The 25,009-nt window shown below is 47.7% G+C and overlaps 1 protein-coding gene across 2 annotated transcripts in view; it reads left to right on the top strand.

The window, feature by feature from the left end:
• TMEM120A (transmembrane protein 120A) overlaps positions 1-25,009 on the top strand; it is a 473,343-nt gene that overhangs the window by 65,274 nt on the left and 383,060 nt on the right. For both annotated transcript variants that reach the window (XM_069614937.1, XM_069614938.1), the window contains one exon: positions 13,578-13,696. In XM_069614937.1, coding sequence (XP_069471038.1) covers positions 13,578-13,696 — 119 coding nt within the window. The remainder of the gene's footprint in view (positions 1-13,577; positions 13,697-25,009) is intronic.

Below are 25,009 nucleotides of genomic sequence, written 5' to 3'. Positions count from 1 at the left end.
CCTGCTACGCAATCCACCCTGAGTAGTCTTTATTTCCTCTTACATCATGAATACACAAAGCAGACTAGATGCTTAAGCAAAGTAGTTAGCCTCCAGAGCCTTTTTATCATATCTATTTATGTGTGTCCATTCATGCAGCTAACCTTTTACATTTGACAGACCATCCTCTATGGCTCAAAGTCGTTCTGCCCACTTGCATAGACAAGTAGATTTTATGAAGGGCAAGTGGCATTTGCAAGAGATGTTTGAAACTTGTATTTAACATTTACTTTGTTTGCAGTAAATGTCAAATACAAGTTTTGCTGTGCATGGCTGGCTTCTGTGTGGCAACAGTGTGCCAAACAAAGTGGATTTTTAGGGACATGCACCATTTTACAGAAATCACATTTTAAATTGGTTGTCCTCCGTTGCTATGGGTCAGGTGCATTTTTCTTAGATTGGATAGGTAAATTAAGTTACCCGAGCTGCAGGCCTAGCTGAAGTTTAAAGAATTTGCAAGCACTGTCTCCTCTCACTAATGTCTTGTTTCAGCTGTACACAAAACTGCTGTATTGTTGCTCATTTCATGTCTTGGGTACAAATAACTTCTGGTGAGGGGGCTCTGTGACGCGCCGAACAAGATGGCCGCTTAGCCCCAGAGCTCCGAGACTAACAAGCTCCTGAAGACAAAAATCCTGCGGATAGACCACGCTGCTGCGAACGCCGTAGACCGGAGAGAGTGCCTGACCCCCCCGACCCCCTGCAGAGTTCGGAACAGGTTGGGGAAAAATCCGCCCGCCCACTGTGGAGGAACACCGTCGCGAGGAGGAGGGGTCCCGCCTAACGGCAAAGCGACTCCGCACCAAAACCAAGCCCCGGCTGCAAAAGACACCAGTGACCCAACTGATCACAAATAGCACGTCTCCCAAACCGAAACTCCAGGCGGAGCTGCCCCCGCTGCAGCGAGACTCCTCCAACCCTATCGCCAGCCACGGTCACAGGCACCAACAACCCCTGCACCGGCCCTTGCGCCGGGTGGAAGCGGACATAAAGCCTTCACAGCCCAGAACCCCACTCCGGACCACCCCGCTCCTGGCGCCTCTTCACCCAGCACCTCCGGAGCCTCCTGCGGACCCAGGTCATTCATACCTGCTGCCCGCTTCCGCATCACGCTGCTGGGCCCGCGGGTCTGTGCTGCCCGGCATCCAAGCCCGGATCGGACCGCTCCCCGACAGTCCCCGGCACAACATCTCTGTTCCTCCCCGCTGCTCCCAGCCAAAGACCTCCGCTGCCTGCTCCTTCATCCCGGGCGGGCCCGCACCCCGACGTTAGTCAGGCCTGGAGGCGGGGCCACCTCTCTCCTACATAACATCACTGCATCATCCCGCTAACCCCTGGAAAGACGTCCACAGCCTGAACCCCCGTCCTGGTGCCGGGTAGGAGCGGGCCCATGTTCCTACACAGCCCTGAATCACCCCTTGGGGTGGCCCGCTCCCCGGCTCCAGAGGGGATACAGAGATCAACTAATCGCAACAATCAAAGTACGTGCATGTTGGTAATTACACACAACCCCATAGCTGCCCACGCCTGTCTCATCAGCTGAACTCAGGGGCCCCCCACTGGACACTGGATAAATACTTGGCCATAATCCAACTTACCCACAGAATAGCTGTCACTATACCCAGCGACCACTGGACAAAAGACAGTGGAAAAGAGAACTATGTTGCCGGCAGGGCACAATACAGACTCCTAGCCCCTAATACCTAGTCATATACCGGCGGAAACAGTGAGCCGCACCAAATACCCCACGGTACACGCTGCACTGAACAAACACCTAGCAGTAATATATTCTGCACGTCCCCCCTCTGCACACATCGTCAGTGGCGCCAAAAATAAGGACAAAAAAAGGTGCCCCATGGACGCCTTTGCAAACTCCTCAAGCTAAGGACAAGACAATGCAGAATCCTCCAAAACACCTATGCCGGACCACCTGCCCCCCAGAAATGGCCCCATATATGGCAGCTAAGGAGAGAGGGTTCGCGGCAATCAACACCAAGCTGGATGACATAGGGGAAAATCTAGCCTCCATCCGGGCTGATATAAAGAAAGTTAACTCCAGAGTCACAGAGGCAGAAAATAGGGTTTCAGCACTTGAAGACACGACTACCATACAAGGCAAAACCATGGAAAAAATCCAAAAAGACGTCCAGTCGCTACAGAACAAATGTGAAGATTTAGAATCCCGCCGAAGACGCAATAACACTAGGGTTGTCGGGGTGGCGGAGCGCAAACCTAATATCCACATGGAACAATTCCTTGAAGATATGCTACACTCCCTTTTTCCGGACGCACAGTTCTCCAAACAGTTCCTGGTTGAGAGAGCGCATAGAGCACTTACCTCAAGGCTGCTCAATTACCGTGATCGAGATCTGGTGCTCCGTCTGGCACGCAAACAAGGCCCCCTCTCCTTTCAGTCCAACCAAATTCACATATATCCAGATTTTTCGATGGGGGTGCAGACTGCACGAAGATCCTTTGACCCAGTGAAAAGAGCATTGAGAGACCGTAAAACAAAATATGCCATGATGTTCCCGGCAAGGCTTTGCATCCAACATGTGGGCAAGACACAATCCTTCGAAGCTATGGCATATATAGAAAGCCACATCCCAGGGATACCCACAGGGACCTAACCTAACGCACTTCCATCTACCGGCCCTGACCAGAAACCAGTTCTTCCACCTTGGACAGCAAACAAGGCAGCACTGCACCGATCTACATGAACACCAATTACAGTCCCGGAGAGGAGGCTGGGCCACGCTGCCCCCTCGCTCCCTCAAGCTCTACTGCAATGTTGAAAATGTTTTTTTGGGAGACACTGCCCGTTTGGGGGGATGGTGAGGGTGGGGGCTGGGGGAACAAACAGACCTGTTGCCTGGTTACAACAGCAAGGTGCAGTAGTTATATAAAACCGCACCACCGAAAAGTTTGTTTGGTTACAGATAGTTGGAATAAAAATACAAAAAACCTAGCATTTTCGCAAGAGGAAAAAGACCTTCGTAATACAGAAGCATCAACGCACACATCACAGAAGGATAATGAATGGCATCTCAACAAATGATCAGAAGCACTAAACTTCTATCTTGGAATGTAAGAGGACTCCTTAATCCAATCAAGACCAGGAAAGTAATAGCGTACGCCAACAGGCACAGAATAGACATCCCACTATTACAGGAAACCCACACCAGGGAACAAACTACTAACTCACTTGGTCGTTCCTGGGGTCCGCAGGTATATACGACGAATTACTTGTCTCAATCACGAGGGGTCCTTACCCTAATCCATCGCAGACTGGGACTCCGAGTTCATAATACCTGGATAGATGTGGATGGTAGATTCATCATACTTTGGGGTACACTTCAAGGCCAGGAACTAATACTCATAAACACGTATGGCCCCAACATGGACACCCCGGAATTCTATCAACAGATTATAAATCAAATATCCCCAGCAGAAGAAACAATAATAATATGGGAAGGGGACTTCAACACCATCCTTGATCCCGCCCTCGACAGGACATCCACGGGCCTGCGGGCAAATACCAAAGCAGCACTCGCCATAAAACATGCCATGACCACCGTCCCATTGGCTGATGCCTGGAGGGAAATGCATCCTACCACCAGAGATTACACATTCCGCTCATACGTCTATGGGTCGAGCTCCAGGATAGACTATTGGCTCTGCTCCACACGCTGCACTGCGGACCTGAAGGAATGTACTATACTACCCAGGACAATCTCAGACCACTCTCCACTGATCCTCGAAATCCAGATCGGGACACCCAATCCTGAACACCGCTTATGGAGAATGCCCCCAGATCTCCTTCGAGACACCTCACTACACGAACCACTCCGCACAGAAGTGCACAAATTCTTCGACCGCATCAAAGACTCAGTGGAATCAAACCACACAACATGGGAAGCCTTTCAGGTATGGCTTAGAGGTCATCTGATCTCCAAGGTGCATGACACTCTGAAAGACATACGGGCCCAACTGGTCTTAACCGAATTCCAAACCAAAGAAGCTGAAACAGCATACATCAGAACACCTAAACCAGCACACTATCCACTCTGAATGAAGCTCTAAATAAGTTCAAAACACTGGCAGAGCAGGAGGTGTGGTATACATCCCAACCAATCAGAGCCAGGTAATAAGTCAGGCAAGATGCTATCAAACCTTATTAAGACTGAACATGGACACAGACTAATCACCAGCATAATGGATGACGAAGGCTCAACCCATGTGGATCACTCAGAAATTAACGAGGTGTTCCGACTCTTCTATATCAGGCTGTCCTCAAATGCGGACCAAGTACCAACAGAAGAATTACAAGGATATCTCGACTCCTTCCCTCTCCCCAAACTCACTCCGGAAGAAAGTGGTAATATGGATCTGCCCCTAACCCTTGAAGAAATAAAACAAGCAATCAAAGACCTGAAGACGGGCAAGTCACCAGGGTCGGATGGCCTACCAACGGATATATACAAAATTTATATAGACAAACTCGCCCCACGACTGCTGGAGGTATGGGATGAAGCTCTGGAAATCGGAACACTCCCACTGACAATGAGAGAAGCTATCATCACGGTGCTGCTGAAACCGCATAAGCCAGCTCATTCCCCATCCTTGTACAGACCGTTGTCCCTCATCAACGTGGATATCAACATTTTTGCCAGGGCCATAGCCAATAAACGGAACCCCTACATGACTAAATTGGAAAACACCCTGACCAGACGGGTTTTATACCAAGTCGCTCCACCGCCCTGAACCTTAGACGCTACTTTGCCATCACATCTCAACTGGATCATCGGGTACAGGTGGTGGCAGTTTCATTAGACGCGGAAAAAGCGTTCCACTCCATCTCCTGGATATTCATGTACGGAATCATAGGGAAAATGGAGTTCGGACCAGGATTCCTCAGAACTTTAAAACTACTGTACCACAACCCCACGGCCACAGTATGCACCAATAAAACCCTGCCAGCCGTAATCCATCTATGCAGAGGCACCAGACAAGGATGCCCGCTTTCCCCGCTAATATTCACACTAACAATAGAGGGAATGGCAGCATGCCTACGACACAACCATGCCTGGAGGGGGATCCGTATATTGGGAACACCTCAATTTATCTCGCTCTATGCAGATGATACGATGTTATACATCAGGAACCCAGAAATCCACTTACTGCTGGTGCTATGTGACATTGTCGAATTCACCAGACACTCTGGATACAAAATAAACCGAACCAAATCCGAAGTAATTCCTCTTACCGAGGCCACAGCCCAGTCTGAAGTCATGGAGGATTTAAGTTGGTCTCCCACCTCAGCAGGATATCTGGGCAAAATAATGGCACCAGACAAAAAAACACTGTTTACCAACAGCTACGCCCCATACCTAGCACAACTGGAATGCAAACTCAACGCCTGGACCAAACTGCCATTGTCGTTGTACGGTCGAATATCCCTGCTGAAAATGCTAATAGTACCAAAACTGCTGTACCTATTTAATGGCATCCCCATCTGGCCAGGTAAGAAATTCTTGGACACTCTGCAAAAGCTTACCACACGCTTTGTGTGGGGAGGACGATCGCCCAGACTGAGCTGGTCCAAACTTTGCGAGAACTACGAACCAGGTGGCCTAGCAGCCCCAGACTTCCAGCTATTCTACTACTCAGCACAAGCACACTTTGCAAAATACTGGGCCAATACCACAGAACAATATGCCCATATACACGCAGAAAAGTTTGCAGCTTCTCCACTGAACCTTAAGAGCATGATATTTGCCAAGGTATCCAGAGAAAAACTGTTGGCTGACCCTATGGAAACAACAGCGAGAGCATGGGCTCGGATCCTGAAGAGAGTGAAATGCGAAATACCTTATTGGCCGCACCTTCCCCTATGGCAATACCCCGGCCTGGAACCCACAATGGATCGCACTATACAGACACTGTGGGACCCTAATAAACAGGCTATGGTTGGAGACCTCTTCCCAGGGGGAGTTTCATCACTCTGAGGGAAATCCAAAACAGAACAGGGAAAAGTCTAACCACAACCTTGCACCACCAACAGCTGAAGGCCGCATGCAAGAAAAAATGGCCCTCCTTCCCCAACGTACCTCTGACACACAAATTCCTAACGGAGATTCTTATAGAAGAAGGCTTTATAGGCAGTGTGTCCACCTTATACAGAACCGTTCAATCTAATACACCATCCAAGAACAATATGAAAACTAAATGGGAAAAAGAATTGAACATTAGATAGATTAACAACACTGGACAAACTACTGTAAATACACCAAAGCCATCTCCCTATGCGCAAACTTCAGACTTATTCAATTCAAAATCCTGAACCAACCCCACATTACACCTAAACAAATAGCCCAATTCGATCCTACCAAGCCACAGCCATGCCCCAAATGCGGTACATTCAATGCAACAGCCATTCATATGTACTGGGAATGCCCACCAATTAAACAATACTGGAAAGATGTTGCCAACACAATGGACTAATATCCCAATCACACCGCTGAAATATCTCCTGGGAGACAATGGAAAGGCTTCCGTCAAGACCCGAAGACTATTCGCATTGGGAGGTGCCGTGGCCAAACGGAATATCCTTAAGAAATGGAAATCAAAAGACCCCCCCACCACACACCAAAACTGGTTAAGAGACTTAATCAACACACAAGAATGTGAAGAGACATACGTCCGGGGGATCAGTTCGAGACCCAAGGACATATGGGCCCCACTCAGGTCATACCTGCTCGTTGAGGAAGAAGCGACAAGAATTATGAACTCCGCAGCATCCCCTGAATGATACTCTTTCCTAGGACTTCTCCCTCCTCCACCCCCCCCGCCTTCCTTCCCCCTTCCCCCTTCATGTGAACCTATTAGAATAAGTTTCATGCTACACTGCTTTATATATGTATGCTGTTATTATATGATTGAAATATGTTTCTCCTTCACATGCGAAAATGCCAGTATTAAATAAAGTTTTTTAAAAAAATAACTTCTGGTGACATTAACAATATTAGTACAACATTTCTAATCAAATGGGTCAGTTTGCTAATCAAAAAATCTTTAACTAGCAAACTCTGCTAATCAATTTTTGAAAACAAATGTATGCCTTGTGGTTTATGGCACAGTGCATTGCAGATTAGGCTAGTTCAAATGCTATGGCATATGGCACAGTACAGTGCAGAGTAGGCTAGTTCAAATGCTGGGGCATGTGGCACAGTACAATGCAGAGTAGGCTAGTTCAAATGCTAGGGCATATGGCACAGTACAATGCAGATTAGACTAGTTCAAATGCTAGGGCATATGGCACAGTACATTACAGAGTGGGCTAGTTCAAATGCTAGGCCATATGGCACAGTACAATGCAGAGTAGGCTAGTTCAAATGCTAGGGCATATGGTACAGTACATTGCAGAGTAGGCTAGTTTAAATGCTAGGGCATATGGCACAGTACATTGCAGAGTAGGCTAGTTAAAATTGTAGGGCATAGTCTGTGGCACAGTGAGAGATGCTGGGGCAAAGTAATAATGCTGGGGCATTGGTTTTGTAGGATAGGCAAGTTCAAAATCCTACTAATAGTAGAAGGAAGCTGTTTGCCAGAGTAGGCTAGTTTGGCGTACTTAAGCATAGTTAGCAGAGCGGGTGGATTTTACAACGTAGGCTAGTTAAAAATGTTAGGGCATGGTCTATGGCATGGTACATTACAGAGTGCGGTAGCCCATTTGCAGAAATGTTTTGGCAGAAGCCTTAGGGTGGGCAGTGCACAGTATGCAGGAGGTGTGGTAACAGGCAGTACCAGCGTTATCAATGAGGTCCGATAGCACTTTGTGCAGAGTTCTTCAGGGTCAGGAGCATTGAGAGGCGTGAATGATGGAGAATGGATTGTTGCTAGCAGGTGTTTCAAACTCGTGGATCGGAGCAGAGAAGTTCATAGAGCGTTTCACAAGGCGCACAGTTTGTACTTACGCTTATGCGCGTCTCTGCCAGCGTCCCTCCGCGGACAGCCGCAGACAGCCGCAGACAGTCCCTGTGCCTTTGTAGTTGTGCCTTTGTAGTTGTGCCTTCCGGCGCTTCCGGGTGAGGCAAATAGGCACTGCAGGCCAATCCGGAGTCTCTGCAGCGGTGTGTCGTGGATGTTGCTTAGCAATGGAGAAGCCAGAAGGTGCAGCGGCCATCTTAGAGGGATCTCGTGGGTATTTGCACGTGGAAATTTCGGGGAGCTGGTAGAAGGGAGGCAATCTTTGTCTGTAGATTGCTGTAGGTGAATGTGATTTGGTAGTGGGCAATGCGAGGGGAAGGATTGCGCACTAGGCCTTACCAGGGATCAGGAGGATTTCAGCAGGAAAGTTGCGATCAACGGCATGAGGCTGGTGAGGGAGGGCTCCTGCCCTCCTTCCTAGTCAACGGCACTCAGGAAATGGAATGCTTGAGTGATTGAGCTAATTCTGTTCTAATCAGGCTCAATTCAAATTGCAGTGTCTGTGTCATTTTTTCACTGAACTCCTGAAAGCACTGTTGGAGAACTTCTCTGGTCATTGCTCGCCCTTCCATCTAGGCAGGTGACTCCACAGACTCTTCCCGACTCGAGGAGCTTTGCTCTCTGGGCAAGCTGGCGCCCACTACCTCCGCCACAGATTCTGCAGGGTGTCGTCTTGTGGCTTCTTCACAGGTTTGGGGGTTGGAATCCCCTCCTTGGGTTCTTTATGCTTGTGCCACGACATCCGTTGGTACAGCTCGGGCACCCTCAAGACCCCCCTGCTGTTCCCTTTTGCCGCTCTGTCTCCGGGACGGCTCTCACCCCATCTCTGTTGGGTCGACCGTGTTTAATGGGCACTCTTATGCCGGCGTTTGTCTCCTCGTTTCCCACCTGGACCCCGTTGTTAAACTCTCACCATGGGAGTTTATTGTAACTCGGAGGCCCACCCCCACTCCCGTTGGGGCTCCACTCCCTATGTCTGCCACGTTGTTTAGGCCTTGTTGCGGTCCGTGCTACTCATCAGGGGGGGGTCTTCCGCTGGAGCCTTCAAGTGGGTTCCCAGCCCCCGCACCCCAGGGACCCCGCTCCAACACAGGCCAACTGTTGCCACACTTGCCTCTTGCTTTGGGGACGAGCTGGTCCAACCCTGGGCCTCCAGCCCCTGGTACCGACCCAGCGTACTACCGCCGATGGGGCCTGCTCTTGAGTCCGCCCGGGCTGCATCTCCCTTCCCGGCCCCGGGCCCACCTTTCCTCCTTATTAGGACACCGGAGGGGTCAGTGGTTGCGTGCTCTGCTGCCCCGGGCTCTCCTGCCCCGGGCCTATCGGTAATTTATATATGTTCGCCCAGTTCTCACCGCCTCACCCCATTTTGTGCTTGAAGCTTCAGACCGTGGGGCTCAGAGCTCGAAGATTCCTCAGGTGAGCGCCAGAGGAGAGTGCTGGTATGTGCCCTGCTTTGGCGTCATTGCGTGCTCATTGTGCCGTGTGCCCCACCAACCTTTTCTCGCAGTTTGACGAACATCCCTCTTCTCCCAGTTCCTTCTCTCCTTTGCCTGCCGCCTGAGAACGATTGGATATTGATAGTTGGGGGCCTTCCTGGTCACTGCCCTTGACACTGCTTGGGCCGGATTATGAGGGATGTAGTTTTACTCCTGCCTGCCCCGATGGGCCCAGCCTAGTCTCCTGCTGAACGTCAGACTGCGCAGCTCCTCTTCAGCACCACCGTGCCCTCCTCTGCTCCTTTTCATGCTGCCTGTACTTTGTCCCGCAAGGCGTTCGGTCGGCCGAGGAACCCCAGTCCCGGCAGGCGCCTCTTAAATGCGCTCCTGCCGGCTCAAGGCCCCATGCAGCACGTTAACTGAGCCCCGTGTTGCTGCTGCCACCCCGGTACGGAGAGCCTGTCTGCTTCGCTGTAACAACTCTTTGTCACCCTTTTGTTCTCGCCGGCCACTGAGCCTAGCCTGCTTGTCGAGTTTCCCAGCCACGGAAGGGCAAAACTGTAGTATCTTCAGACTCGCACTGTAGCGTTGTATCGATTGGACTGCTCCTGAGCCAAGCATGCAACATTTTTCTTTGTTTGCTCCTTTTATAGTTAGGGTTCCAATTTTCAGTTTCTCATAAGGTTGCAGGTCCCAGACTTGCACTTCATTCCCAGGGTTCTAGACCTTTTTTTTCCAGCTTCCTCCTTCACCCCCTTTCTTCCCTGACCTCCAGCACCTTTCGGGTAACCCGCGTACCTGTTTGCCTTCTCCATGCAGGTATCAGTGTTTCCCGAGAGGCTCTATAGCGTTCGGGGAACTGATGAGGTCTGCAGCAGCTCTGCGGACGTTTGCTTCTCCCAGGCAGCGTGTCTCCCCTCTCGGGCACTTTGCTGGTGCCTGAGTTGGCCAGAGGTTTTAGTCGGCAATACCCCAAGTAGTCTTTCCATTCTGGACCATGTTCAGGTTTTCCTTCTCCTCCGCTCACGATTTCCCTTCTGGCTTACGTCTGCTCGGTCTGTGCACGGCTGACCGATTTCCTCCTCGGATGACAGCTCCCTTGGCATCTCAGTTGAGCTGTCTCGGAACTCCTACGCTGGATGTTGTCACGACTGCACCACTGGAGCACCAATTGGCACCCATCGTGGACTATTTGGGGCTCATTTATCTCCACAATCCTCTCTGGACAATACCTACTCTAATTTTTGGCTTTACTTTCGGTTTGCAATATTTTGGAATTTCCTTATTTAATTTCACAAACTACATATCCCATAATGCATCGTGTGGTAGTTCTCATCGCCTGGCTGGTCCTATGCAGCAGTTTTTGGACCACAACCTCCAGAAGCCTTAGAGATCAGTGCTGCTTTCACTTTCCCAGGACCAGAGAGGGAGGAGGCTGATTACCTTCAGGTGTGGTGCTCCAGGTGCTAGTAATTAGCCTGCTTCTGCACTGGGCAGGTCAGTATTTAAGCAGCAGCTTGCAGGAACACAGAGCTCTTGCATTGAGTTCATTCCCAGCGTTTTGATCCTTGGAGTTCTGCTGTTTTTTTGTTGCTTCCAGAGCCTGCTCCTGTTCCAGTGCCCCCTGCCTTACAGCCCTGCTACTCTGCCTGCACTACCCTGTCTTCAGCCCTGCACCTCTGTGCTTCCTACACTGCAACCCTGCTCCCCTGCTTGCAGTTCTCTATGCCCTGTCTGCAGCCCTTGCTGTCTACCACCAGTTATCTTATGCCCTGTCTACAGTTCCTTGTTCTGTCTGCATAGTCCGTGTTACCTGGCTTTAGCTTCCTAGATTTCAGTCTGTTATCTGTCTGCAGTTTTGCCCTTGTTATTCCAGTCCAGATTTACAGTTTCTTGAATTCCTTGTTACCAGGCTGCAGTTGGTCCTTGTTTTCTTAGTCCTGAGTTTTCTTGTTCCTGATCTATAATTCAGTCGGCTGTTCCTTGATTCCGGTCCTTAGTTGCTAGTCTTCAGTTCTAGTCTCCTGTACCATTGCACGTAGATTCTTTTCTTCTTGCTTTTCCTCTTTAATTCCTGCTATCTGTCCTGAACCTTGCTTACTTAGATTTCCTATTCTTCCCTGGATACTTATGTTACTGTTCTTGTCCTCGCTTGTACAATTCCTTTGTTCGGAGTTCGGCTGCTGGGTTTCCCAGCGGGCAATCACTGCTCCTTTCCTTTGTCACATTTCAGTATTGTACCTTGTGCCATATTGTTAAGTGTGCTGGTTCCTGCTTCAGGAGGCAGTCCTTGTTCAGTTCCTGCTGGACCCATACAGACTTCAGTCTTATGAGTACCGTTTCTTTGTTTGTGCCTTGGGGGTCCAGACAAAGTCGACCACTCCTGCTGCTCCTTTCCCTGTAACAGTAACCAGCACAGAAGGCTAGAGTTTCACCAGAACCTGTGGGAAACTCTCCCCCCATTCTGTGTACACCTCAGTGGGAACCGAAAGTGTTTGTCTAACTTGTACTCCCTGCCCTTTTTTGTTCACTTCCTTTGTTGCCTCTCTGTAGTTCTTGTCTCCTTTCTTGTCTGCAGGATTCCTTACACTCCTGTCTCTTGTGCACGTTTCTCCCCTCGGCTTTGTGAGCACGTCAAGTCCCTGACAGATGGTTGAATCGCTTTGGCCCAGTTACGCACTGAGAGTCTAGAGCGCTTACTCCGCTTCTCCAAAGTGATCATTGGACTCATGGTCATCATCTTCACAGTACTCAAAGTAGAACCACATGTAGCATACTTTGCATTTTCTGATGTTTTAGTCTTGTCAAGTAGATTAGGTTGACTGAAAGAGGCGGAAGGAGGATTTCATACTGGTGAAGGATTTTGATGGACTGACGCAGGGGTTTACATGGTTCTCTGAGAATGGTCGTCCCTAATCCCATAAGGGGCTTCCTTACCCATGTGATTCTCCCTCGGTGCACCACCCACAGGGAGACTATTGTACTTTGGACGCACGGCCCTGGCCCCATAGCTTTTGTATAAAACTTAATGGGCACTTTTCTTTGTCATCTCCATTTTGTCTCATAAGTGGAGCAAAAGCACAAAAGAAATAAATTTTTTTGGCAAGGATTACAAGATTGTGGTGATTGGTGAAGCTGGGATCAGAACCAGTGCCCCCTCCAGGTTTAAAATTTGACACCAACAGCTTAAGACAAATATATGTTGCTACAGACAGATCAAGCCAACGTAATAGCAGCTTTAACACCCATATAAATGTATGTTTTTTACCAACAAACAATTGACATCCTTGCCTTGTTTAACCTGAGGATAGGATGCAATACATCTTTTCCTATCATACTACTGGATTGTAATTTAAAATATGTACTGAAAACAGTTGGTGCTGGTCGAGTAACACCTGCACATGCACTGCCCTTGGTTGTCAAACGGGGGCGAGTGACTTTTCTGTGTGCCTAGCAGCTTTCAACTTAAACTTTTACGCCATGTCAATACACTTTGAAGCCGCACCTCATTGATACTGCTGTCCTTAAAACGTGATCCATGATGTCCCCCCAATATTTTCATTAACACATCAACTGTGATCGTCTGCTGGAATTGATTCCGCCAGAGCTTGCAAGCAATGGGCGTAAGTAGGGCATTGTATGCTGAATTATCACATTCGTCAGTGTCCTCTCAAGCTCCTGCCTACTGTCACCGGGGATGTGACCTCAACCTCGTTAGTGAGTCTTTTGTACTATATGGTGATGCTTTTGAATATAACAACTCTGTCAAATACAATTGCCTATCACTCAACAAAATACGTACACAAATAAAAATCTTTACTATTGTTTCACTTTCTTTGTGCAAGTGGTTGGTTTTCTTTTACACTGCACTATACATATTAGTTAATGTCCTTACTCAGTTGTCTTGTTTAATAGCACCCTGTCACCTTAGGCTTTTTGTCTTTTCAGAACTCTTTTTCTATACAGATGTGGGATAGTGCAAATTGCATGAGTTAACCCAGATCTGAGGAAGATCCATGATTGTTTGGTGGTCCTGGGCAGCTACACCGAATTTGATTGTTTTGGTATCCGTTTCCACATTTCACCCACACGTGTTATTACTTTCCCCAGGACACCCACAGACTGTACAAACAAAAACTGGAAGAAGTCAACAAGCTGCAAGGCAGCTGCTCAAGCTCCATAGTGCGTCAGAAGAAGAAGCTCAGGGCACTGTCTGACAGCCTGAAAAAGTAAGTATTGTTCATGACAGTTCTATTATTAAGATGCAAGGGCAATGGACTACCAGATGGCAGAGTGGTATGCCAGCTAGCACTGTCTGTGATATATAGGAGGCCTAGGAAAAACATTGGCAACTGAACAAGGGTCCTGCAACATTTCCTCTTAGGCACATGGTGTAACAAACTGCAATCATGCCAGGAAGTGGGCCACACAGCACTAAAGCCAGGGTCCCCTAGTGAAAAGCATGGTCAGTAGACCAAAAAAAGAACAGCCCATCACTACTGAAGAGACACTGGGCCAATACATAGGCCACGCAGCACGCCTACTAAAGTACAGGGTTCAAGGTACTACCAGCAGACTGAGGTGTGGGTCACTCAGTATTGCCACTGATTGCAGTGCGTTTGGATGGGGAGACATTGTCTGCTGTTCCAGCAGTATAACAAGCAATATTGACACTAGGTCTATAGGTACATATTCTTGTTTACTGAAATGTGTCTCTTTTACTGTTGTTGAGATTGGTAACGAGGATATTACAATGTGTCAAACTGCCCTTCAGTGTCATATAATGTAACAAATGAGGTTAGCAAGAGTTTGGGCAAGAGCTGAAATTATTTTAACAGCTTGCTGCTGCATGGGGATGATATGATTAAAGTTAATAATCACTTCAATTTGAATGGAGGAGTCTTGGGACAACACAGTCTGGGTATAACGGGTCCCTGCACCCTTTGCTCCAGTTTTCCCTAAGAGATCATTTTTAATCATGGATCAGGTTTAGGTGTTTTTACATATTTATAGAATGAGACAAAGCTATAATATAGATGCCAGAAAACACAGAACTCCCAGGATTGGAGTACCACAAGGGGACCAGTCACAGTTAAAAGGTAAGTATCAGGTTTATTAGGTCACAAAGGTAAAAACTAATTAAATAATGTGGTCCACAGTAAAAACAATTTATAACAAAGAACAAACTCTAACAGAAGTTACGTGACAAGGTTGGCTAGCTAGTTAACAGTGTATCAAAATAAACACACAAAACACAAAACGGTACATATCAAATCAAGGGTGTAGTACCCTACAATAGTTAGAGTCAATGTGTCATAAATTTGTATCTCTGGTTAAAATACAGAGATATCTCTATGTTTTTACACCCTGCTTCTCTGGGTATCTTCACACTCTTTTCTAAGCTTCATTCTGTTGTTCTCCTTTGGTCGCAGTTCTGTGTTATTGGGGTTCCGGCAGCCTCTCTATTCTGTTTTCCCCAAAGGCTTTACTTGTGGCCTCAGGTCCAGGAACCACCTTCTGTTAGGGTCACCTGCCAGTGGGCTCCCTGTAGTCTTCTTCCCCTGTCTCTCCTTGAGCTTATGATGCAACACGGTTAGTCTCCTTGGAATTTCCACGTGAGTCCCCTTCCTGCTGGGCCTAGAGACCCAAGATACTCCTTACTGATGAGGCCTAACAAGGCTGATACATGTCTGGGGATGCTTGTGGTCCCCCTTTTGGAGTGTGGTCACGCCTGATTTGCATATGGTCTTTCCTCTTTTGTAATGGCATAGCAGGCAAAGAACGCCTGGAGGGTTGCCCAGATCAATGGCCGAGGTTAAGATTCATTCTAAACCTTCCAGCCATCACATCTCCTTTTTATTTTTGTTTTTATCTTTTTTTTTTTTTTTTTTTGCTGTCCTCTTGGAGTGATAACTTTTTATCAGGAAAAAATATATCTGTTTTTCTAGGTTTTGTTAATGTGCTTTGCTCAGTAGGACAGATGTAAGATTCTTATTACGGGAATATGGAAGTGATCATTAGAAATGAACATTGTAAATGTTTAAAAAAGACACTTTTTAAAATAATTTTAATACAATTAAATAATTTCTCTTTTTAATTTATTTGGAGGAATTATGAGTTTTCAAATACATAAATCCAAGAACAATTTCCTCAGACTGACATTACAAATTCACAATATGACCTTTGTGACATATAAAATATCTGGGTCCATAGATTATGTATGTTTATCAACGGCGGACAGAATGGGTTGGGTAGTTGGGTATAAGAGAGAGAGACCACTCAGAGAGAGCGAGCCAAACTGAGCAAGACCCTAGCTGAAAGAGGGTTATTTATATGGTAAAAAAAAGTTACTTACATAATTTATTAAAGAGGCCCCAAATTAACATGTATTCCTCAAGGGATCGTCTTTTCTCAGAGGACACTTTTTCCTTTGCCAAGAAGGTTATCTTCGCCTGAGTACATTCCTCGAATCGGCGCTTGTCACTGCTCTGCCATTTATTTTAAGATTTGTTTTTTCACCATGCTTTCCAGATAGTTTGTCATCCCACTTCCTGTATGGGCATTCTTCCACTGCCTGTCTCTCCTGGTTTATTATTTTATTTGTTATTATTTTATTGTTTAAAGTGCTGTACAGATTGTAGGTAGCCAGCATTTGGCCTGGCATCTTTTAGGAGTAGGGCAGCACTGTGAGTTAGGGTCTCTGCATCAGTATTTGCGTCCATTGGAGTTAGTCCTTGGTCATGTGTTGTTGGAAAAACATGTTTTGAGAGATTTGTGAAATTGGAGAATTGTGGGGGCATTCTGAGCCGACACCGGGATTGAGTTCCAGAGGGTGGGTGCTTGACAAGAAAAGGATTGTTTGCGGGTCCTCTCTTTGCAGACAAGTTGTGAAACAAGCTGGTTGGTCAATTTGCTGCCAGAGGAGCGTGTGCCACCAGATATGTGGAACATAGTTGCCAGGTACGATGCTGTGCTACTCGTGATTGCTTTGTAGATGATGCATGGAGTTTTGAACAGTGTCCTAGCTTGGAGCGGAAGCCAATGTAGTTTGCGTAGGACGGGGTTATTCGGTCAAATGTCTGTGCAACTGTAACAAGACGTGCTGCAGCGAGGTTGACCGCTTTTAGGGGAGCCAAGTTAGAAGTTTGAGCCTTGTCAGGAGGGCATTTCACCCATCGATGTGCGAGACCACAAGGGCCTGCACTACTGTCTGGAAATCCTGCGTCAGGATGAAGGGTTTGATCTTTCGAAAGGTAGGGTTTCTGAGCTAGGCTGTTAGGGCCTTCTTGGCTATGTGTTTCTGGAAGGACAGGCTGCGACCAATGGTGAAGTCTAAGGATTTTGCAGAGTCAGAGAGTTGTGGATCAAATCCTTCTAGGCGCATATCATTGAGACATCGTTGGGCAAGTTGTTGTTTAGCGGGCTGATTGAGGACAAATTCAGTCTAGGATGAGTTTAGTTTGAGGTAGGCAGTCGACATACAGGATTGGATGATGGGTGGGTAATCGCAGAGGCTAATGATAACCTGCACGCTGTTTACTCTAATTTACAACTATATATTATCCAGATATGCGTGGATGGCTATATTGGGATCTTTGAGGAGAGTGACCAAAGCCTCCATGTAAAGGTGAAAATGGTTTGGTGAGAGGATGGAGCCTGAGCGACTCCGCAGGAGACCTGGAGTCGGTTATAAAACAACAAGTTCATCTGGATGGCCCAGTATCTACCCCAGAGGTAGTGGGTAAACCAATTCAGGACAGTGACGGAGAATCCCATCCTGTCGGCAAGGAGGGAGAGGAAGATGTGATGTCAACGGTGTTGAATACAGCAGAGAGGTCAATGAGGACGAGGAGGCATGATTCTCCCTTAGCCATAATTTTGAGGGCATCATCCATCACCTAAATGGTGGCTGTCTCAAAACTACTTTTGGGGTGGAACCCTGATTGATAGTCATTTAGGAGGTGAAGTTGTTCGATTCTGGCGAGTAGTTGTCTAGCAATTACTTTTTCCAAGATTTTGCCAATAAAGGGGATGTTCGTAATGGGCTGGTAGTTGGCCAGGTCATCTGGGTCTAGGGTTGTTTTTTTGCAGACAAGGTTGTATGAGACCAGTATTGAGGGTGTCCGGAAATTACCCTTCTGTGAGGGAGGCATTAACGATACTTAGGAGCGCATTGAGCGCTGGGCCCGCCAATTGTTTAACGATGGAGGCCAGGAGGATATCCTAGTAAGAAGGTGGTTTGACAGAGGCAATCATTTATAGGCGATCCAAGGGTGAGAGGAGAGAATTTGGTCCAGAGGTGCAGTGTGGGTTCTGGGGTGCAGGGGGCACTAATGCTGTGCAAGGTTGATTCGATGATCTCTATGATTTTTGTCTATTGTTTTTAAGTAAAAAATGTGGTGATTTCGTTGCATTTTTCTTGAGTTGCTAGTACCTCTGGGTCGGTGAGGGTTTGGTACAATGCTTTATTACTTCAAAGAGGGCTTTGCTCCTGTTGGCGGCTGCCGCAAGCAATGGTGGCAGAGTAGTAAGCAGCTTTGGCATCCGTAATGTTATGTTAGGTTATGTTTCATACCTTTTCATGGTCTCCAGGCGCTCACGTGGCACTGTAAGAAAAGTGGGTTGGGTTGGTTAGTGAGGTAAAGAGGGCTAGGATAGAGGTTGTGCTTATCTGTTGATGCGTGCAGAACCAGGTGAAACTGGCGCCTGTGTGTGCAAGTTTTCTAGATGTGCTTTATGTGCATTGGGCATGTTGTGGCCGGAACGGTGGCATCCAGTTTCTGAGTTTTGTTGTCTGCAGATATTGGGTTTGTAGCATGATTATAAAGGGGTGTGTGGTTTGCATGTTTTTGGTGGGTTGTTTCACTAGCCCTCTGAGCATGTGTAGTATGTGAGGGTTGTGGGGATGTGGAAAAGAGAAGGGGGTGGTCAGTTGGCTTCGGGTGATCTCTGGGTGTTGAGTAGATTTATTGTAAGCTCTTCATTCTGTATTGTCCTGGATTTGTTTTGGTACAGGTGTGTGGTTTGTAGAGGCGCGCATTTATGCTCATCTTGGTGAGTTTAATAGGTTTTTAGTCCTTTCCAGAATGGTTAGGTGGTCTTGCGTCATTATTATTTCCTTTGGTATCGAGTTCCATAGTTTGGCTAACCAATAGGAGAAGGCAGTTCCTCCGAATTTCCTACAGTTGTAATTCGAATCCTACCTTTGGTGCGGAGAGATTTGAGGTTGCTGAGGTCTTCACGGTTACGGTTTTTGTGCCACCGTTTCTCTAGTGCTCTGATTGAGTGTTTGTTGGAGGCGAGCTCAGGGGTCTACCAAGGGGCGGATGGTTTTGTATAGCACGGCTGGTTTTTAGGGGAGCATGAGTGTCCGCCAGTTATAATTGTCCACTAATTCTAGGATGCTGAGGTATTACCTGTGGTGGGGGAAGTCTGCAAAGTTTGCTTCTAACTCATTGACCTGGAAGATTTTGAATGAGTGGCATTGAATGAAGGGGCGTTTAATCTGACATTTGTGGGCCGTAGTTAAGTGGGTGAACGATAGTGGGATGGCAGCGTGGTCAGACCAGTCGAGTGGGATTGGGTCGGCGCAGGTGAAGAAGAGGGATTATATGAAGACTAAGGCCCTCATTACACGGTAGGAGGTAACCATGCCGCTATTAGTGGCATGGCTACTCCCTTACCGCATACCGGGTCCTGGTAGGCGGTATGGGGACTTACCGGGTCATTCCGACCCTGGAGGACCCGGTGAGTACCCATTACAAATACCATTCCCATTTGAGCCCCCATAGTGCTCAATGGGAATGGGGAAGGAGCTAATAACGGTACCGCAAGTCTATCAGCGGTTCCCGTCCTTAACGCCTGGTCAGACCAGGCGTTAAGGACGGGACCCGCTGAGGGACCTCGTAGTAGGGCGCTAAGGGATTACCGGCACCGTTGACCTTACCGGTGCCGGTAATCCCTTAGCGCCTACCGTGTAATGAGGCCCTAAGTCTAGGGTGTTTCCTGTATTGTGCTTGGAGAAGTACATGGAACCGGTCAGTGTGAAAAACGTGCTTAGAGTGTGTTCTTTGGCCTGTGACTCGGGGACGTTAAATTCAACTTCATAGTCGACTTTTTCCTGTCATGTTGTTCTGCCAGTTGATGCAGCACTTGTCCTACCTCTTCAAGGCTTGTGATCCTGTACAACTCTCTGTTAAATTAAAACATCGGTGAAAAAGGGTCCCCCCAGCTGTATAGCATCTTTTGTTCTGTATGCCACGCAATCAGGGCTTTGCATTGCTTGCATTTTATCAACATCAATGGAGACAAATCTTGAAATATGCAAAACATTGTTTCTTCATATTCAATTGCCTCCGCTCTCATTTTCGCCAAGACCTCAGACACTTCACAGCCATTGAGTGCGGCCCTTTGCACGGATCACCTCCTCAATGAGCTCCGCCAGTTGTCATCTCCTTCATTCCTTTTCCTTTGAACAGTGTCTTGATATACCTTTTGACTTTCATTTCTGTTGTTTGCAATGCCTCACCATCATTTTCTGATACCAATTAAGTTCAAAGGATGCAATGTCTTGCTCGGTTTTCCATATTATCCACCTTGAGGACTAACTCTGCTTCTCTCAGCTCAAAATCCAGAATGTGTGTTTCATACTTAATTTCTAAGTTTGATCAACAGTTGATTACCCCCCAATGCCTCCAACCTGTCTTCCACCTTATTGACTCGAACCTTCAGTTCTGCAAGTGAAACGTTAACACCACTTTGGAGAGCTTTTATAACAGTTTTTTTTCTGTTAAAGATGCCCTTGATATGCGTTTTCGTGGCGCTTTGTTACACATCGCTCCCCCTTGGTACATTGTTCCATTTCATCTGTCATATTGCCATCACCGCAGGGAACCCCATTTCAAGTCCACATTGACGGTACTGCACTGCTCCCTTCATTACTCCCTGATCACAGACTGGGCACTCTGCACCAGCCGTGTCTTTGTCACTTAATCCTCACCTTTCCTCTTGGCGCTTCACCCACGGCCTGCTCCCAATGTAGGCCTAGCCTGTGAAAGCACTGATGCACTCTGAAGTTTGGTCAATGCGCAGAACCCTGAATGATGTGAAGTTCAACTCTGGTTTAAAACCCCCCCATCCCCCCTCCGAGTACCCCCACCCTCGCCCATCCTTCCCACTCCCTTCCCTTGGAGTTATCTGAACCAAACTGAATCAAGGTTATAACCAAAGGAAAGCAGTTTCCTGAGCTCATCCCTCCTCCATGTCTTCTGCTGTCTTTATCTGATATGAATGTTTCTTAGAGTCCTGGGTTTAAAGAATTGAGCCTCCCTCTCCCCCACATAGTCCTAAAGTGGATCCCATATGGCTAAGAATTTCAGGTATGTCCCTGACTTTGTGGCGCAAATGTTCTCCATCGCCATAACTCCCCACACTTTCATCCACCACCATGGGGCTGTAGGGCCTTCCACTGCCTTCCATCGTTGGGCCACTGTCATCCTTGCTGCAGTCAGTAGCTGGGTGATGAGGGCCGCTCTGTTCCCTGAAGCTGCGTATATCCCTACTGACACTGCCCCCAACAGAATGAGCTTAGGGGATGTGGTAGGTCTGCACCTGTTATGTCTCCGATTAGACTCAGTATTTCTTTCCAATACACTTTTATCCTTGGGCACGACCACCACATATGGAACAGGTCACCTCTTTCTCCACACTGGCGCCAACAATCTGAAGGATACGTGGGTTAATTTTATGTATTCTACTTGGGGGCAGATACCAACGATAGCATAACTCATATGCTGATTCTTTGATTGCCGTGGATTTGGATAGTTTGTGCGCCCTCCTCCAGATTTGGCTCCATTCTTCCTGTGTAATCTCCTCCCCTATGTCCCGCTCCCAGTGCTTCATATATTGGAGGGTTTCATCTGCTTGCGATTTATCGAGTAACTTGTACAGTCTAGTGATCCCTTTTTCCTGTGTCCCCCCCCGTATTGTGAGTTCTAGACCTACTGGGGGGCGTAATCCAGCCCGTTTTACCTCTGGGTGTGAGATCCAGTGATGCACTTGTATATATTTAAATCTGTGATGCTCGGTGATGCCAAATCTTTGTTTGCATAGTTCAAAGGAAAGTGGGGCATCATCCTGGTACAAGTCTCGTAAGGACACTGCGTCTGCTCCCTGCCAGCCGTCCCAGAACTTTTGTTGGAGCCCAGGTGAAAAATCTGGATTATGTACAATAGGGGACATTGGACCCAGGCCTAGTTTGATCCCCCTACCCTGGAGCGCCGTATCCCAGGTGTGAAGTGTCGTTTTTGTCGCTTCCAATAGGATACCTCCCCTCTCTCGTGCTTTTGGCTTAAGGAATGGTAGCATACATAGTGGGGTGTCAGTCGCGGACTGTTCTATTTCCCCCCACCCTGGGAGGGAGCCCCTACCTGCCCATTTCAATGCTGGCGCCAATTGGGCCGCTAAAACATATCTCCCTATATCCGGCACTCCTAGCCCCCCCAGAAGTGTTGGACGCATCATGATCTTTTTTTGGATTCTCGGCTTCCTATTCCCCCAGATAAATTTAAACACAGCTTTTTGGAGTTGCTGAATCATTTTCGGGGGGGATCACCACCAGGGTAGAACTTACCACGTACAGTAGTCTGGGTAACAAGGTCATTTTTATCGCCGCTATCCTAGCAAACCATGCTAATTCCTGGGCGTCCCATCTCTGCAAGTCTCCTTGGAGGCGCTTCCATAGAGGAGTGATGTTCGCCTTGAGCAGGTTTTTTGTGGATCTAGTGATGCGGATTCCTAGGAATTCCAGGGACTGTTTTTCCCACTGTAGGGGGTAGTGTTCCTCTAGGTAAGTTATGTTCTCTCTACCCTCGGTTACATTCAGTGCTTTGGATTTGGCGTAATTTATTGTGAACCCTGATGTTTTTTTGAATTTCTGCAGTTCTTTAATTATTCTGGGTAACGTGTTCTTTGGATCTGCCATGTAAAGCATAATATCGTCTGCATATAGGGCTATCTTATGTTGGGTCTCCCCTGTTCGCACCCCTCTAATCCCCGGGTCCTCTCTAATCCTGTGGGCAAATGGCTCCATTGCCATGGCGAATATAAGAGGGGAGAGGGGACACCCCTGCCGTGTACCTCTCCGGATATTGAGTCTTTCTGATGTGTAGCCATTTACAATTAGGTGCGTAGATGGATGCTGGTAATTAGCCAGAACCATCTTGGTAAATGTCGGCCCACAGCCGAAACCTTCTAGTACCAGACTTACGTATTCCCAGTCTATGCTGTTGAATGCTTGTGTGGCATCAAGTGCAGCGATAGCGAATTTCTGGGCGCCCCTGGTGCCCCAGTCTATGATGTCAATTACCCGCCTGACATTATCCTGAGTGTGTCTTCCCCGTACGAAGCCCGCCTGGTCTGCATGTATTATCTCGGGCAATACTGTCGCCAACCGATTTGCGAGTATTTTTGCATACAGTTTTGCGTCCGTATTGAGGAGGGCAATGGGGCGGTAACTGGAGCATTCCACCGGGTCTTTCCCTGGCTTTATGGGAAGAATTGTGACCGAGTGTCCCATATCCTTTGAGACAGCTCCCTTATCCCTAATTAGGTTGAAAAGGCGAGTGAGGGGGGTTGTCAGCTGCTTCAGGAATACTTTCTAGAACCCGCTCCCTAAACCATCTGGGCCGGGTGCCTTTCCCTTAGGTAGCGCTGCTATCACGTCACCCACTTCTTGTGTTGTGAAAGGGGCTCCTAATTGTTCTTTTTGCTGTTCGGAAATCTGTGGCAGTTTTATGGCTGACAAATAGGACACTTGTTCTGCCGCGTTCAGGTTCCCACTAGACATCATGTTTTTGTGAACGTGGACCATCGTTTCTAGTTTCTCATTATCTCCCGTTTGCAATTCCCCACTACTATTTCTTAACCGGGTAATGTGGTTGCGCGCCTTCTGTTTGCGTAATTTGGCTGGCAAGAATTTGCTTGTTTTCCCCCCGTGTATGTAATATGATTGTTTTAGTGTTTAACAGTATTTGCGCTGTTCTGTCCGCCATATTGTTTTCTAATTTGGATCTAGCTTTTTTGAGGTCTCGCCAGGCTCTGGGCGTCTGACGGGTCTTATGGAGCTTTTCAGCATTTCTCACCTCTTCTTCTAATTTCTGTGTTATAAGGGCTTTCTCTCTGTAGTATTGCATTGCTTGAGCTATGAATTCCCCTCTAATAACTGCTTTCCCCGCATCCCATACTACCCGCCAATCCACCTCTCCATTGTCATTTTCCAGGAAATAATTTCTTATGCCTTCCTCCATATGTGCCCTAAGCGCTGTGTCCCTCAGGATTGTTTCATTTAGCCTCCATTGTGGGCGAGGCCTATTCGTTATTTTCTGCAGTTCTATGCAGGTTACCACTGGGGCGTGATCTGAGAGGTATTGGACCCCGATTTCTATTTTCTTGACATAGGGGATCAGGGTGGAAGACACTAGGATCATGTAAATTATAGAGTATCCCTTGTGTACCGCCGAGTAGTGTGTATACTCCCTGCTTTCTGGGTGGAAGAACCGCCACGTCTCTATCACCTCCAAGTCTCTGAAGAGTTTTCCCAGGGCCTGTCTATTTCGCTGGTCTGCAGCTGTCGGGGGGGGGGGGGGGGAGTGTTTTATCTATTTTTGGGTCCATAACACAGTTAAAGTCACCTCCTATTATCCCTCTGCCCTCACACCATACCCCGACCTTCTGGAGTAGTTTGGGAATATACTGGTCCTGCTTTTCATTGGGGACATATACTGCTATAATTGTGTACATTTGGCCATTGATGGTACCCCTCACACCCAGGTATCTGCCTTCCCGATCCTTCAAGATATGTTGTTTGTGGAAGCCCAAGTCCCTGATACACAGGATTGCCAGCCCTTTCGTTTTAGACTGACTTGAGGCGAAAAACTGAAGAGGGAATGATCTACTACGCATCCTTCTCTCATCTTGCTGGAGCAGGTGTGTCTCCTGTAGGATCGCTATTCTTGTTTGCATGGCTTCCAGCCTGCCTAGAATCGATCGTCTTTTAGCAGGGGAATTTAGTCCCTGGACATTAAGCAAGATTATGTTCACTTCTTCCATTGCTCCCTGGGAGATGGGATTCGGCATATTGGACCCTGTATCCTGCTACAGAACTTTTCTCTGTCTGTTTTCCTTCTGTTAAACCCAGTTGTGGGGGTGGCTCATCTTTGCTCATAGTTTTTTGGTTCCTTGCTTTCTTAAGCTTCGTACGCTTCCCCACCCCATCCCACCCCCTTCCCTTCCTCATCCCACCCCCTCCCCCCCCATCCTGGGAGAGTATGAGGCCTTGGCCCCTAATGGGCTCCTCCGCTGAACCAACGGATGTAAGGCCTCTAGATTCCCCCCAGTTCACAATGGTCAGGAGTAGTTTTACTCTGACCCTGCTTCCAAGATTAATGACCTCCTACCTCCGTGCAGGCGCTTCAGAGCAATTTTGCGGTCTTCTCACTTTTAAGTGGCGCTTCACTCATTGTCCCTGTGCTAGGCCCCTTCGG

The sequence above is a fragment of the Ambystoma mexicanum genome, chromosome 9 (assembly GCF_040938575.1).
Source record: "Ambystoma mexicanum isolate Mex_15411 chromosome 9, UKY_AmexF1_1, whole genome shotgun sequence".
Taxonomy (NCBI): domain Eukaryota; kingdom Metazoa; phylum Chordata; class Amphibia; order Caudata; family Ambystomatidae; genus Ambystoma; species Ambystoma mexicanum.
Note: the sequence above shows the minus strand (reverse complement) of the source record. Positions and strands in the feature narration are given on the sequence as shown.